This window comes from Papaver somniferum, chromosome 2 (genome assembly GCF_003573695.1).
Source record: "Papaver somniferum cultivar HN1 chromosome 2, ASM357369v1, whole genome shotgun sequence".
In the NCBI taxonomy this organism is placed as follows: Eukaryota; Viridiplantae; Streptophyta; class Magnoliopsida; order Ranunculales; family Papaveraceae; genus Papaver; species Papaver somniferum.
In genome coordinates, this window is record NC_039359.1 from 160,451,150 (window position 1) to 160,463,227 (window position 12,078).

At 41.0% G+C, this 12,078-nt stretch overlaps 1 protein-coding gene across 1 annotated transcript; it reads right to left on the reverse strand.

The window, feature by feature from the left end:
* Positions 1-8,471: 8,471 nt before the first annotated feature.
* Positions 8,472-11,820, reverse strand: LOC113352350 (trichohyalin-like). The gene is made up of 4 exons (XM_026596178.1): positions 11,192-11,820; positions 10,036-10,391; positions 9,623-9,801; positions 8,472-9,296 (listed from the first exon to the last, which is right to left on the reverse strand). Exons 1-4 carry the CDS (start codon positions 11,818-11,820, stop codon positions 8,472-8,474), a joined length of 1,989 nt encoding a protein of 662 aa, XP_026451963.1.
* Positions 11,821-12,078: the final 258 nt, after the last annotated feature.

The following is a 12,078-nucleotide window of genomic DNA, read 5'->3' on the forward strand; positions in this document are numbered from 1 at the left end:
CAAAAGGCTAATTTATGAATAAACAATGAGAAATGGGTGAAGAGTCAGGTTGATAGATGGCATTTTTAATTTGTAAGAGTCTGGTTGAATCCAGTGAACACCTCTTCTTACACTGCAAAAGTGCTTTTAGATTTGGAGAGGGTGAGATTTAGTATATTGGATTGTCTTCATTCCAGGCAGGAATCTAGATTCTAATAAAAGAAACGTATTATTAGGATATTATCTTTAAGTTCAATTTCGTTTGAGTTTTATAGGAAAAGTGGCACAAATCATACGAAGTTGTGTGTATAGTAGAGTGTGCATGGATCCTCCCACCTTCTATATAGGAAAGCTTAACTATAGGCATATTTAACCAGTCATTAATTACTAACCCTATCATCCCATTGGAGGATTTTTCTTTCTTTTATAGATCGGCAAAGGTAATAATATTGGAAGACGCACAAACTGTATGCAAGCGATTACAACTTGAAAAAGAACATATAATATCTCGATTCAAAAACAACTAACAAATTTAAAACTAAAGAGAAAGAAAAGAACAAATCTACCTTGTGTGACCACGGTCACAATTGAAAAAGAAAGTTCAAACCACCAACTATCACACAAGTATAGAAAACAAAGACTAACATTATACTTCCACAATGTTATGATCTTTATGGTTCTGTTACTAATCATGGAGCCTAACTCGAGGAGTTTTCTGCTGAAATCTTTCTAGGAAAAAGGCCCGTAGGTTTGGATTTTGAGCATACTCTTCTATTTGATCCTCGATTTGGTTTAGACAAAGACCGATTAGAGCTACCTAACTCAAACTTATAAGAAACTAACTGAGATGTAGTGACCTCCTTTTCTTCTGAAAGACTATGAAAGTTGTTATGTGTTTTCACGCCGAAAGGAATCGATGGAAGTGACACAGATGTGATTACTTCTTCTTGTGTTGGATGAGGTTCTTTCTCAACCTCAGCAACCTTTTTAAGACCTTCTAGAATCCCTGCAGAAGCGAGCGTTTCCTTGAGTTTTTTTGATTTCCTTTTCTTCTTATTAGACTTGGGACTTGGTTGGACCCTTTCATCACTTAATCCCATAGCTGATAGAAAAACAAAACAAAAGAAATTACAGATTTTATTTTAACGTCTTAAAAAATCATATCAAAGCGTTAAAATAGACCAAAAGGAATTACCTGTAAACTTATTCCAGGCAGTTAGTCCAAGAAAGAGGATTTGGAAGGTGAATAGAATAAAAGGCATCATCTCAAACCCTTGATGAAGATTTTCAAGGTTATCTCCTTTAAAGAAAACAATGATGGTGGACATCAGTAGTACCGCCACCATCACCTTCTTAATATTGTGCTTGTTAAACCCCTTCTTCATTGTTATTTTCTCTGCCTTGAGATGAAGTAACTACTAGTCTGAGATCAATGTTAAACCTAAAACACAAAACACAAAGAAAATACCAACTGAAAGTTGAGAAAACTTGATTTTTCGGAAAAGACGTGTAAATTTGGAGTAGCTAAGAAAATAAGTTGATGAATGTGTGTTTCTCTACAATAATACTAGGCGTCCTTATATAGGCAAAAAAACACTAACCGATTCATACTGAAGTAATAATTCCTAAGCATACTGGGACTTCGGAAAAAGGACATTATAATCACAAAACAAATTCCATTGCGAAATAGGAAAAATTACCCAAGAATTCGTCCAAAACCTTAAGCCCGTCTCATCACATGCAACAAAAATACGTTCTTTTGTTTGATATGGAATCGGAGTTTGGAGTCAATCATCTGGTTGAGAGTGAAGAATTAACAAAGTAGAATTATGGGAGGAAAATTCCGGTTGAGATTGAAGGTAATGACGTCGCACATCCTGGCCGATCGACCTTGGCCTTGGTTGGTCAAATTTTGGGTGGAGAACTGGAGATTATAAGTGACGGTCCATCATGTGTTGTGTGGAATCGGAAGAAATAAAACAGACCGACACGATGACTTAGGGCCAAAAAACCGAGGGTCGTCAAGAAGTCCTAAAATGGTAAAATGGTAGCTGACCGACTGATTAAATGATATTCAAACCAATCCCTCAGAAGTCGCGCACGAGAAAAAACCATGCCAAGCATGTTTCCAGAAAAGGCTTCTAGTTAACTGGTTGCAGAAAAATGACCACCAGGATATAGTTACTAGGTGAGAATGGTCACGCAAACATGTTACATTCCATACTAAGAGGACAAATGAGATTAAATTTGCTAAAATCTTTTGGATAATCTCAAATCTGAAAGTTCTACACCACATTATGGCGTTACTGGCATTAATGAGATCTGAAGATGCACCAGAAGTAACTTCACTTTCTCCAAATATAACTTCCTCCGCTACTCATCCACGGTCACACATACCAACAGCTAGCATAGCAAGCATTTTCCTGCGAGAAACATTTGTCTCATCTTCATCGTGCAATTGCACTACCATTTCAGTAGACATTCCTCGTGAAACTATTGTTGCTTTGTGAACTGGACGAGCTGTATGCAACTTTCTCCGTTGAGATAACGGAAAAGAAATACTGATACAGTCTCCATAAAAGACACAAACTAAACACAAAAGGGATTAGGGCACCTATCCTTGCACCCATATACAAATTTCATTTACACTTGTAACTACTGAAAATCCAGTAGCACACCCAAAGAAACGAAACAGATCAAAGACATGGTAAGAGTTTTGGATCAGAAATTCTTTATTGATTAACCACATCAAGTACTGAAAAAATAAAAGTTCTTGAATACAAGGAAACCCTAATTTCTCACTCTAAGCAAAGCTCTCCCCTCTCCCAAGAATCCGACCCCTCGTACATTACCCAAGGATCCCTATTTATAGACCAATCGACCCTAATGGCGTACATCTCATTTAACTTCGTCTCGATCTCGTGGAGATGCTTTATAATTCGCCCATATCATTTTCCATAAAGTTTTCCACTTTCTTTCGCTGACAACTTTGGGTGTTTGTCGGGACAGTTGTCTCTTTTCTTGCTCCATAATTTACTGACTTCGCCAATTATCTTTTCAGGTAAGTAACCTTATTTCTCCAACCTTTATTTCGTGGCTGGTGTCTTGTTGGGTACTCCAATTTGCTTCGTTTTTGTTTTAGATTCCTTATGCGAGATACTTCGTTTTGGGATGCTTCCTCTTCGTGCTTCGTGTTATTAGTTGGTGGCGAGGTAATTCTGACATTTGATTTGACAAGTCACTGACCGGGTTCTTTGAGTGAGATTCTTCAGTCCTATTTCATGCCTTCCTGTGCGTCCACGTGGCGAGCCTATTTTGTGTACCTACATTTCCTTTTCTTATTTCTTTCGAATTATACGAGAATGGAATAAGAACCGGTTGAGATGCGTTGGCTTCCACGTTCTCCACCCTCCGGTTTCCACGCGACCATGTTTTTTTGGTAACCGGTTATTGTTTCCTCGAACGTGCCAACAACTTGTTTTGCCTGTAATATTCCACTTACTATAAATATCTCAATTTAACCCTAGTTTGGTTTTATTCTTCCTTCTCTTTTTTGTGAACTCCAACCATTATTTCTTCTACTCATGTTTCTGCCTTTGTTATCACCTTTATTTTCTCTCAACTTTCTCACTTTCCCCTATCTTATTATCGCTCCAAAGAATGCCTCAACAACTTCCCCGTTCAAAAACTTTGAGGAATTCCAAGCAAACTTCCAGAAGCTGGGTTTGTCTTTAACTCCTGCCGTCGACTCCTCTGTAACTCCTCCCGTCTCTGCGACTCCCGACAAGGATATGAACTATAGATGGATTATATATGTCCGATATTTGGTCCGCAAACAATATGATCATCACCGTTAGTCAATTAAGAGACGGGTTATCCTTTCCTCTCTACAACCCTTCCAACCCTGTTTTCCATGAGATTTTGAATAAGCTCCAGTGTGGGGTCTTCCAGCTTTCTGGTAATGTAATTCGCATTTCCAACGAGTTTGCAATTCGTTCAGGAAACTACACTTCGCAGGTTCCGTCAACGGCTGAGGAATTTGATCCTCGCGACTACAATGCAGACTCCTTCGCGGCTACTTATTCCGCAAGGTTTACAAGCACTAGGAAATATCAGGAGTGGGGCATTGAGCTCACCCGGAAGACTATCTCGGCCTCGTCCAAAGCTCTTTCTTTAGACGTGGATCCTCTCAAACTGGAGTAAGACGAAGACTGGGCGATGTTCCCTCTGGTGGTAAGGGGACCTTTTATCTGGGGTGTTGACGAGAAAGGAGTTCCTCGTGAGGGTCCTCTTCATTAACATTGTTATCTTGCCGGTTGCGATCCTTGGAAGCTTAGATGGTCCATGACCGCTGAGGTATTGTCTTGCTTCTTAGGCCTCTCTCTTGTTTTTGGGTTTTATTTGTTCCCACACCTCTTTTCCTTTTATTTAGTACGAGATGCCTGTTTCTGGTATTCTCAAAGATCGCAAGGAAAGGAATGTTACCGTCGAACCTTCTGCTCGTAAACAGGTATCTACTTCGCTCATCACTCTCATCACTCTCTTTTATGTGATTAAGCTCCAACCCATTTTTCTTCGTAGGGTAATACTCTCCTTGTTAAACAATCTTCTTCCGAGCCAACTAGTGGGAGGAAAAGACGTGACCCTGCTTCGTCCTCCCCTTCAAATCAGGTGTCTTTACTTTGTCTAAATTGTCATTTCTCGTGTTACGATCCTGCCGTTTATCAATCGTATTGATCTTGCTATTTCGCAGACTACGACTTCCCCTGTCCTTCCTTCTGGCGAGCCCAAGAGGAAGCGTAGGACCTTAGATTTGTCTAGTTTGACCGTGTTTAGGAGCTTTGTTGCTGCTCCAAGTCAACCTACTCTTCCCAAGAACCAATCTTCCCGGCCTCTTACAAACTCTTCTTCCAAGCTTGCTGATTCTCCTATTCCTCCTCCTTTGGTGGTTCATGTTGAAGAATCCCCTGAAAATCCTTCCCCTTGTGAGAAGGGTAAGCAAAGGGTCTCGTCTGTCTCGTCTAATCCCCTTTATGATCCTGACATGAATTTTTTGCAAGATATTTACCATAAGGCTCGCGAAGATCCATCCATGAGATCTCGTGCTCTTGAATCTCTGGTAACTTTTAGCGCTGAAGAATTTCTTTCTCAAGATGCATCCGCATTATTGAATGCATATATGAATTTTTGTCTCCAACAACATCCTTCCCATCATTCCGAGATATATTTCTAATTTCCGATCCTTCGTTTTGCAGGAAGTCAATCATCACATGGCCATCCTCGTGGAGATTATACTTGTTCGCGAGAAATCAAAGAAGAATGATGCTCAAATCAAGGCCTTGACGAAGGAGCTTAGAGAGGAGAAGGAGTATTCCAACAAGCAATATAAGAAGATGGAGAAAATTCAAAGTAAGTTCCTTCCCCTTGCAGATCCATTCCTTGCCTTTGTTGTTACTTTTGTTATTTTATTATTTCGTATTTCGTCAAGCTCGATGCATGCAAAGCCAAATGGATGCTTCTTAAGTGTCTGTCTCGCTGGAAGATATTCGTGCTGAGAATCTGAACCTCGTGACCCAGAATGATTGTTATGTGGCTGAGAACGCGATTTTGAATGAGAAGGTCGAGACCCTTTTCTCGCAAGTGGACCGCCTGTCTATTGATTGTTCTCATAACGAAGAGCTGAATATTCATCTTATTGACGAGAACGAGCGCCTTAAGCTAGAATTTTAGCGGGTTAAAAATTCCCTTACTACTTCGAGGAATCTTCATTCCTCGTCGTTATCAGGCTATAAGAGGCTGGAGGAAGATAACGAGCGCGTAATCAGTAGAAAAAATCAGGTTATGGTTGATCTTCGTAAATTTCGCAACAAGGTAGCTGGATTAAATGAGGAGATTGATTGTCTGAAGAAAAAGGTGGAATTTCTTCACGCTCAGCTGTATAACTCCTCACGCTCGAAGTCTGTCAAATCTTCCTCCCAAACCAAGTCTGCAGATCCTCGCTAGAACAAGGGTGCTCTCGTCATTCAAACTAGTAAAGATACTTCGAAGTCTGGTCACGGTAAAGGTTGGGATAATACATATCACGAGCTATGCGTTCAACTCCAAGAGTCAGATCTAGAAATCTCCAGGCTGGATCATTTGCATTCTGATATCCAAGAGACTTTGAATACCACTATCTTACAGATGGAAGGTAGCTCTAGGTGCAATGAGAGATACTATCGGTTATGTCAAATTTCAGGTTTCTGATAAAATCTTGTTTTGCTTTTGCAGAATCCGAAGAGCGTTATAAGAATCAAGTTTTTCACCTTTCCTACGAAAGGGATGAGTCTCGTAAAGAAGTTTCTCGCCTCAAAGTAGCGAAGTTAGCTCGCAAGAATACCCAGAACCACCTGGTCTCTCTCTTCAACAACTTCTGTGACGAGCAAGGCATTCCTCATCCTACTTTTCTTCTGGAAGTTTTTTCCGACGACAAGCAACCAGTCAACTGCGGAATTACTGGTGAAGAAGAGAGGCTCACTGAGGGTGATGGAGAGCAAAAGATCAATGAGACCAAGGTCTAGGAGGAAGAGTACAAGTGTGCCTTTGCTTCCTCAAGTTTTCCGGGACAACCTCCGAACCTGTATGGAGATATTGGTGCTGGTTTTGGGGATGGTGGTGAAATCCCTGAGACAACAGTTACTGACGACGTTCCTCTTCAACAACAATATTAGTTTCCCTTCTCCCATGTTTTCAACTTTAATTATTATAACAATTTCTTTATCTGGGCGCTCCCATGTTTTGACTCCTTTCATATATTCTTAATACTTTTGTTGACTATGTCGATATTATGATTTTTCATTTCGCCAAGTATATACTCGCCGAGAGAATACTCAAAAGAATAACAAAATTTAAAGTATATACTTGCCCCTTATTTTTTTGTGTATTTCCAAGGTATGAAATGGAAGGTTGGTATCTCGCTATGTTGACTTCGCGTACAAGCTATGAAAGGTATAACCTTGTTACTTTCCTCATTGTGTGTTCTTTCTTTATTTTTTTGCCTATGCTTCTCATGTTTTCCTTACTTTCGCTGCTTAACCTTTCTCCATTTTCCTTTGCCTGCCTTTGTCTTTTTACTCATTTCATGATAATTTCGTTTTATATATTGTTTTTGTGTTATTCATTCATGTGTTTTTTTCCAAGGTCTTAGTGTGCCTCATAATTAAGGTCTTATGGCGCCTCATCCTTTTTGAAGGATCTTAATTCGACGAAGTGTCAGGCACTTATTATTCTTTCAAATTATAATCCATCTACCTCGTCTTAACATTTTTGTGAACCCCATTTCGCGAGAATGCGACAGGCCTAGCCATTCCCATGAATGTTAGCCCCATGACGTTGCCGTCTTTTTTTGTCACACAACTCCCTAATATGGAGGGTGCCATCCGTTTATATTCCCCCTAACTGCCCCTTCAAGGAGGTTAACTCTAACATGCATGTTGGTCTCCTCCCATCCAGTTATTACGACATTCAGTTATTTTTGTGACTTCTTATCTCGTTCGTCGATATGACTTGAGATTACAAAGTCACACCCTAAGTGGGGTTTCTTTGGATCGAGTTCATTGTAGCCAAGACTTGTCATACGTACATGGTAACGCTCCAGACGTCCCAGGCACCCGCAGCTCAACCGAATACGTCGGCACCTTGTTCATACTCCACACTCCTTACCGAAGGCCATCATAAAAGGGACCCTTAGTAGATAGGTCTTATCATTGCCCATAACCTCCTTTCTGAGAGTTGTTCACGACATGCGTTAGGTCTTGCCTCTTGCATTTTCATGCGAACTAGGGTGCATGCCGTGGATTCCCAGCCTTCCTAGGAGAAGGGTTTAATTTTCCCTAGAAACTGTTCATTTTGTGGGTCTTATTTGCCTCCTAATCTGAGGTCTTATTTTCCTGGTTCGTGGCTTATTTCCTTTTGAGTGCTTTGCGAATATGAAAATCCATTCCTCTAATTGGCTCATCAAAATTCAGAAATGTCATTGCCATTATTTCATGAGTCTATTACATTACTAGATGATAAATTCATTAAAGTAAGTACATTTATCTCATCTCTCTGATTCTTTATTAATATAATTTCTCCTCTTCTAGGCGGATGTACTCAGACTGGTACCTTTTCAACTCTATAATCTTCACTTTGTTCCTAATTCTGAGCAACATTGGAAACAATGGGTGTATGGATGATAATGCATAGATGAACGAGCGCACCAAATCATATTCGGATAGCCTCCCTTGTAGTTCTCCGCAAATTGTATCCTATCTTGCCACAATACTTCGCAAGCTTTCATTCTCCCATTGCTTCAACAAAAATAGTGCTGTTATTTCTGGTTTGCATGGCTCACTTCTCGCACATTTGTTCATCATTTCTGGTTCTTCCCGCATTCCAGATTTCCTCCCTGTCACTGGGACATTGCTTGATGCGCCCTCTCTCCTTGTCACCATCAATTGTTTCATACGACATTACTTTTCCCTTAACTCCCTCATGCTGCTTTTTATAGATCTTTTCAAATCTTCTCGTTCATTTTGTTCCCCTCGCCACTTTCTATCTCGACAATACTCCTGACGTCCTTCAGTTTCCAATTTCTTTCCCGAAGCATTTTCTCCCCTTTGGGTGTTATGTTCTGTTTGTTTTCTTTTTAGGTGATTGTTCTTAATCAAGAGCTTCTCGTTTTGCCTTTCTAGCCTTATTCGTTCTTTTACCAAGTCTTCCTTCCTTCGTCTTTCTTGGTAGAGCTCCTCCTTTAATTTCTCCATCTCCTTGTCTTCAACGCATGCCTCATTTTTCTTACCAAAATGACCAGACAATTCAACACCTTTCCAAATCTCTTGTATTGATACCTTCTTGCGCTTGGAGTTGTTTGCCTTTGATCTGCCTTGCGGGGTTCGTTTTTCCTTGGCGATGGGTGTTTCTTTCTCGCTTCTCACTACTTCTCTTCCTTCAGCTATTTTTCCCTTCTTTGTTTTTCCACTTTGCTTCATCTCCACTTGGCTTTCCTTCTCCGTAGTTTTTTCCATAGTCATCTTATCTGCCTCCTCCATGCTTTTCTGCATTGTAATCTGCTCCTCGCTTATCCCAATGGTGAACACCATCAGTTGCTCCGCTATTTTTTCTTCACATACCTTCCTTTTTTGTTCTATCTTCCTTCTCAGTTTCTCATCATATTTGTGTACATCCTTTTCGATAAAATCTCGCTCATTCTTTAGATATCCCTTGATCTCGCCTATTGCGCTTGGCATGGGAAACCGTATGGTCTGATGATATGTAGATGCAACCCCTTTTATCCACTGTATCCACGTCCGACCTATGAGAGCGTTATAAGGTGAGTCTTTATTTATCACACAAAAAATAACTTTTGTTTCCAACTCGCCCGCGAAAATATCTACGACTAATTCTCCCTTCGACCTTGACACAACCCCGTTGAACCCATATATATTATATGTCGATGGTACAAGGTCTGATCTTTGTACCCCATGGTTCTAAATGCATGATAAAATAGTATCTCAACCGAGCTCCCCGTATCCAACAGGATTCTGTCTATTGCCAAAAAAAATTCTTTCTTGACTTCGTCATCCTCTCACTTTGAGTAATTACCAAAATTTAAGGTTATCACCAATGGCTCTGTGTGTAAAGCTCCTCCCTCTGGTGCGTTCTTTGTTGAGAATGTTATATCCCTATTTTTCCACTCTTCTAATGGCTCCTTCTTCGCCACATTGAATATCTTATTCCCTCTGAAGTCCCTCTTATGCACTCTTTTGAGTATATTATCATGGAAATTTTGAATGCTCTTGGCTGAATGTATTATCAAATTACAATTCAGTTTCTAGGTTCCCCGATCTATTTCGATTCGGTACACTTGTTGATTGTCCCGAGATGGGGGTGGGGGCGGTTGTACATATCCCTCCAGAAAATGAGCGAGCTTCCCCTGCTCCACTAGACGAAGTATAATCCTTCGGATGTTTCAGCAGTAATTCGTGTGATGTCCATGAAACCGATGGTACCTGCAAAATTCATGACTCCTAGTACTCGAAGGTGGTTCTCTTCCCAGATTTGGTGGGGGTGGAATCTCTTCTGTCAGCGCTATCGCTTCCCAAATCTTCTTCACAGTTGTATTGAGTCTAGGAAGCTTTACATCTTCAAAGTCCGGTGCATTTGGTCTTTTCTCTCCAAAACTAGGTCCTTGATTGCTTCTCTGTCGGTATCCTGTGCTATGGCTTCGGGGCTCATAATTCCTTCGTATTGACTCCTTGTACCTCTGTTGATCGATCCACTCCTGGTCTCCGCTTGACACGGCTACAAGTTTGGACGGAACTGCGGTTGAAGGTTCCCCTTTCTCATATTTTGGATCATCCTCCACAACATGTAATGTTCTTGGTAATATCCTTGAATTTCCTTAATTTTCCAGAGTTGGTATTATTTCGCTGACTTGCCTATGCTTCTCTTCCAACGCTATGTTTTCCTCTTGGTACTCCCTTAATTCATTCATTGTCAAGGAGTTCTGGATTATGAATATTTAGGTGTACAACAGGTCGGTTGGGAATAAGGCGTTCACGAATGCTAGGATAAAAAAAATTCATCGACTCGTCCTGCGAGTTGGCTACACACTGTCCTCCATCTCGTTACTAGTCCTCGGAAACTTTATGGTTGTCTTCGCCTTAGGTTAAACAAGGTCTCGATTCCCGGCCTCAGCATGTTGTCACTTATGTATGTTGTCAGGAATATTCTTTGTAGGTCTTTAAATGACGAAATCGACCTTTCTGGCAGTCCATCGAACCATGCCAACGCTTCGCCAGCCAAGCTCTCTCGGAAATATTTACAGAGTACCACTTCGTTTTGTCCCCACTGCATCAATGATAGAGTATAATGCTTCAAGTGTTTCACGTCACTTTACGATCCGCTGAATATGCTTGAAAATGTCGGTAGCACGCACTTCTCAGGAATGTTCGCATACATTATCTCATAGGTGAATGAAGATTTTTCTGCCTCCTCTATTTCCTCTGCCAACTGCACCCGGCCACCTCTTCGCGAATTGTTTATCAGTGTCCTCATATCTCGTAACTCATTCAAGACCTCTTGATTCAGGTTTCCTCCATTTCCTGCGCGATGGTCGCCTCTCATCACGCTAAGCCTTCCTCCCCTATGCCTGATTGCTTTCTCGTGTCTTTGGTTTACATCGTGTTACCTTTCCTCTTCTCGCCTCCTCTCGATTTCGTTCCTTCTTTCTTCCGCATACCTTCGTCTTTGATCTTCCCATCTCGTTTCCTCCAACACCCATCTCAGATCTTTTTTTTCACTACTTTCTCTCCGTTGTCTCCTTCGTCGCTCTCCCCCGTCGTCCTCGCAGGCGTACTTCCTTTGTCGTGTCTCTTCTTCTCCTGAAGATATCGTGTTTCCTTCCGAGTTCATGGCGTCAGCCGCTGCTTCCTCGTTAAGTTGCCGATTTTGTAGTGCCAACATAGCGTTTTGCCTCATCAGTTGAGCATGCTGCTCCGCTAGATCCTTGTCTCGTTCTCGTTCAAGGAGAAGTGTCTCCTTTAGCTTCTCCAACGTCACGTGTTCTTCATCAATATTTTCTTCCAACTCTTCATGGGTCATTTCTTCCTCTGCAGTGGTGTCCATGTCAGAAGTGTGTATCAAGTCTTCCCTAAAGTCATCTTCACCGTTCTGATTATTCTTTCGTCGGTTCACGCCTTGTCTTTCCCCTCCAACCGATGTTTCTCCCCTTTCCATTCTTCCTCCTCTCTTCGCTTCCAAACGTTTGCTTCTTCTTGTCGCTATCAAGTTCCTCGCTCGATCTGGTGTTCTGGCCATCAACTGATCCTTGGTTCGGTATCTCCAAATCTACTTCCGCCTACGATGCAACACCTAAAGATTACTCCCTCTCCTAGATTGCTAATCTTAATTTAAGATGAATCGTTTAAGATCTAAAAAACATTAATTTTAACACAACTCGCTAAAATCTCTAGATTCTACGATTTGAAATAATTTTAAGCTTTCTCTAACTCTTAGATGAGGATAAATCCTAAATCCAAGTCCCTGTTTCTGGACGCCAAAATGGAACTACTGAAA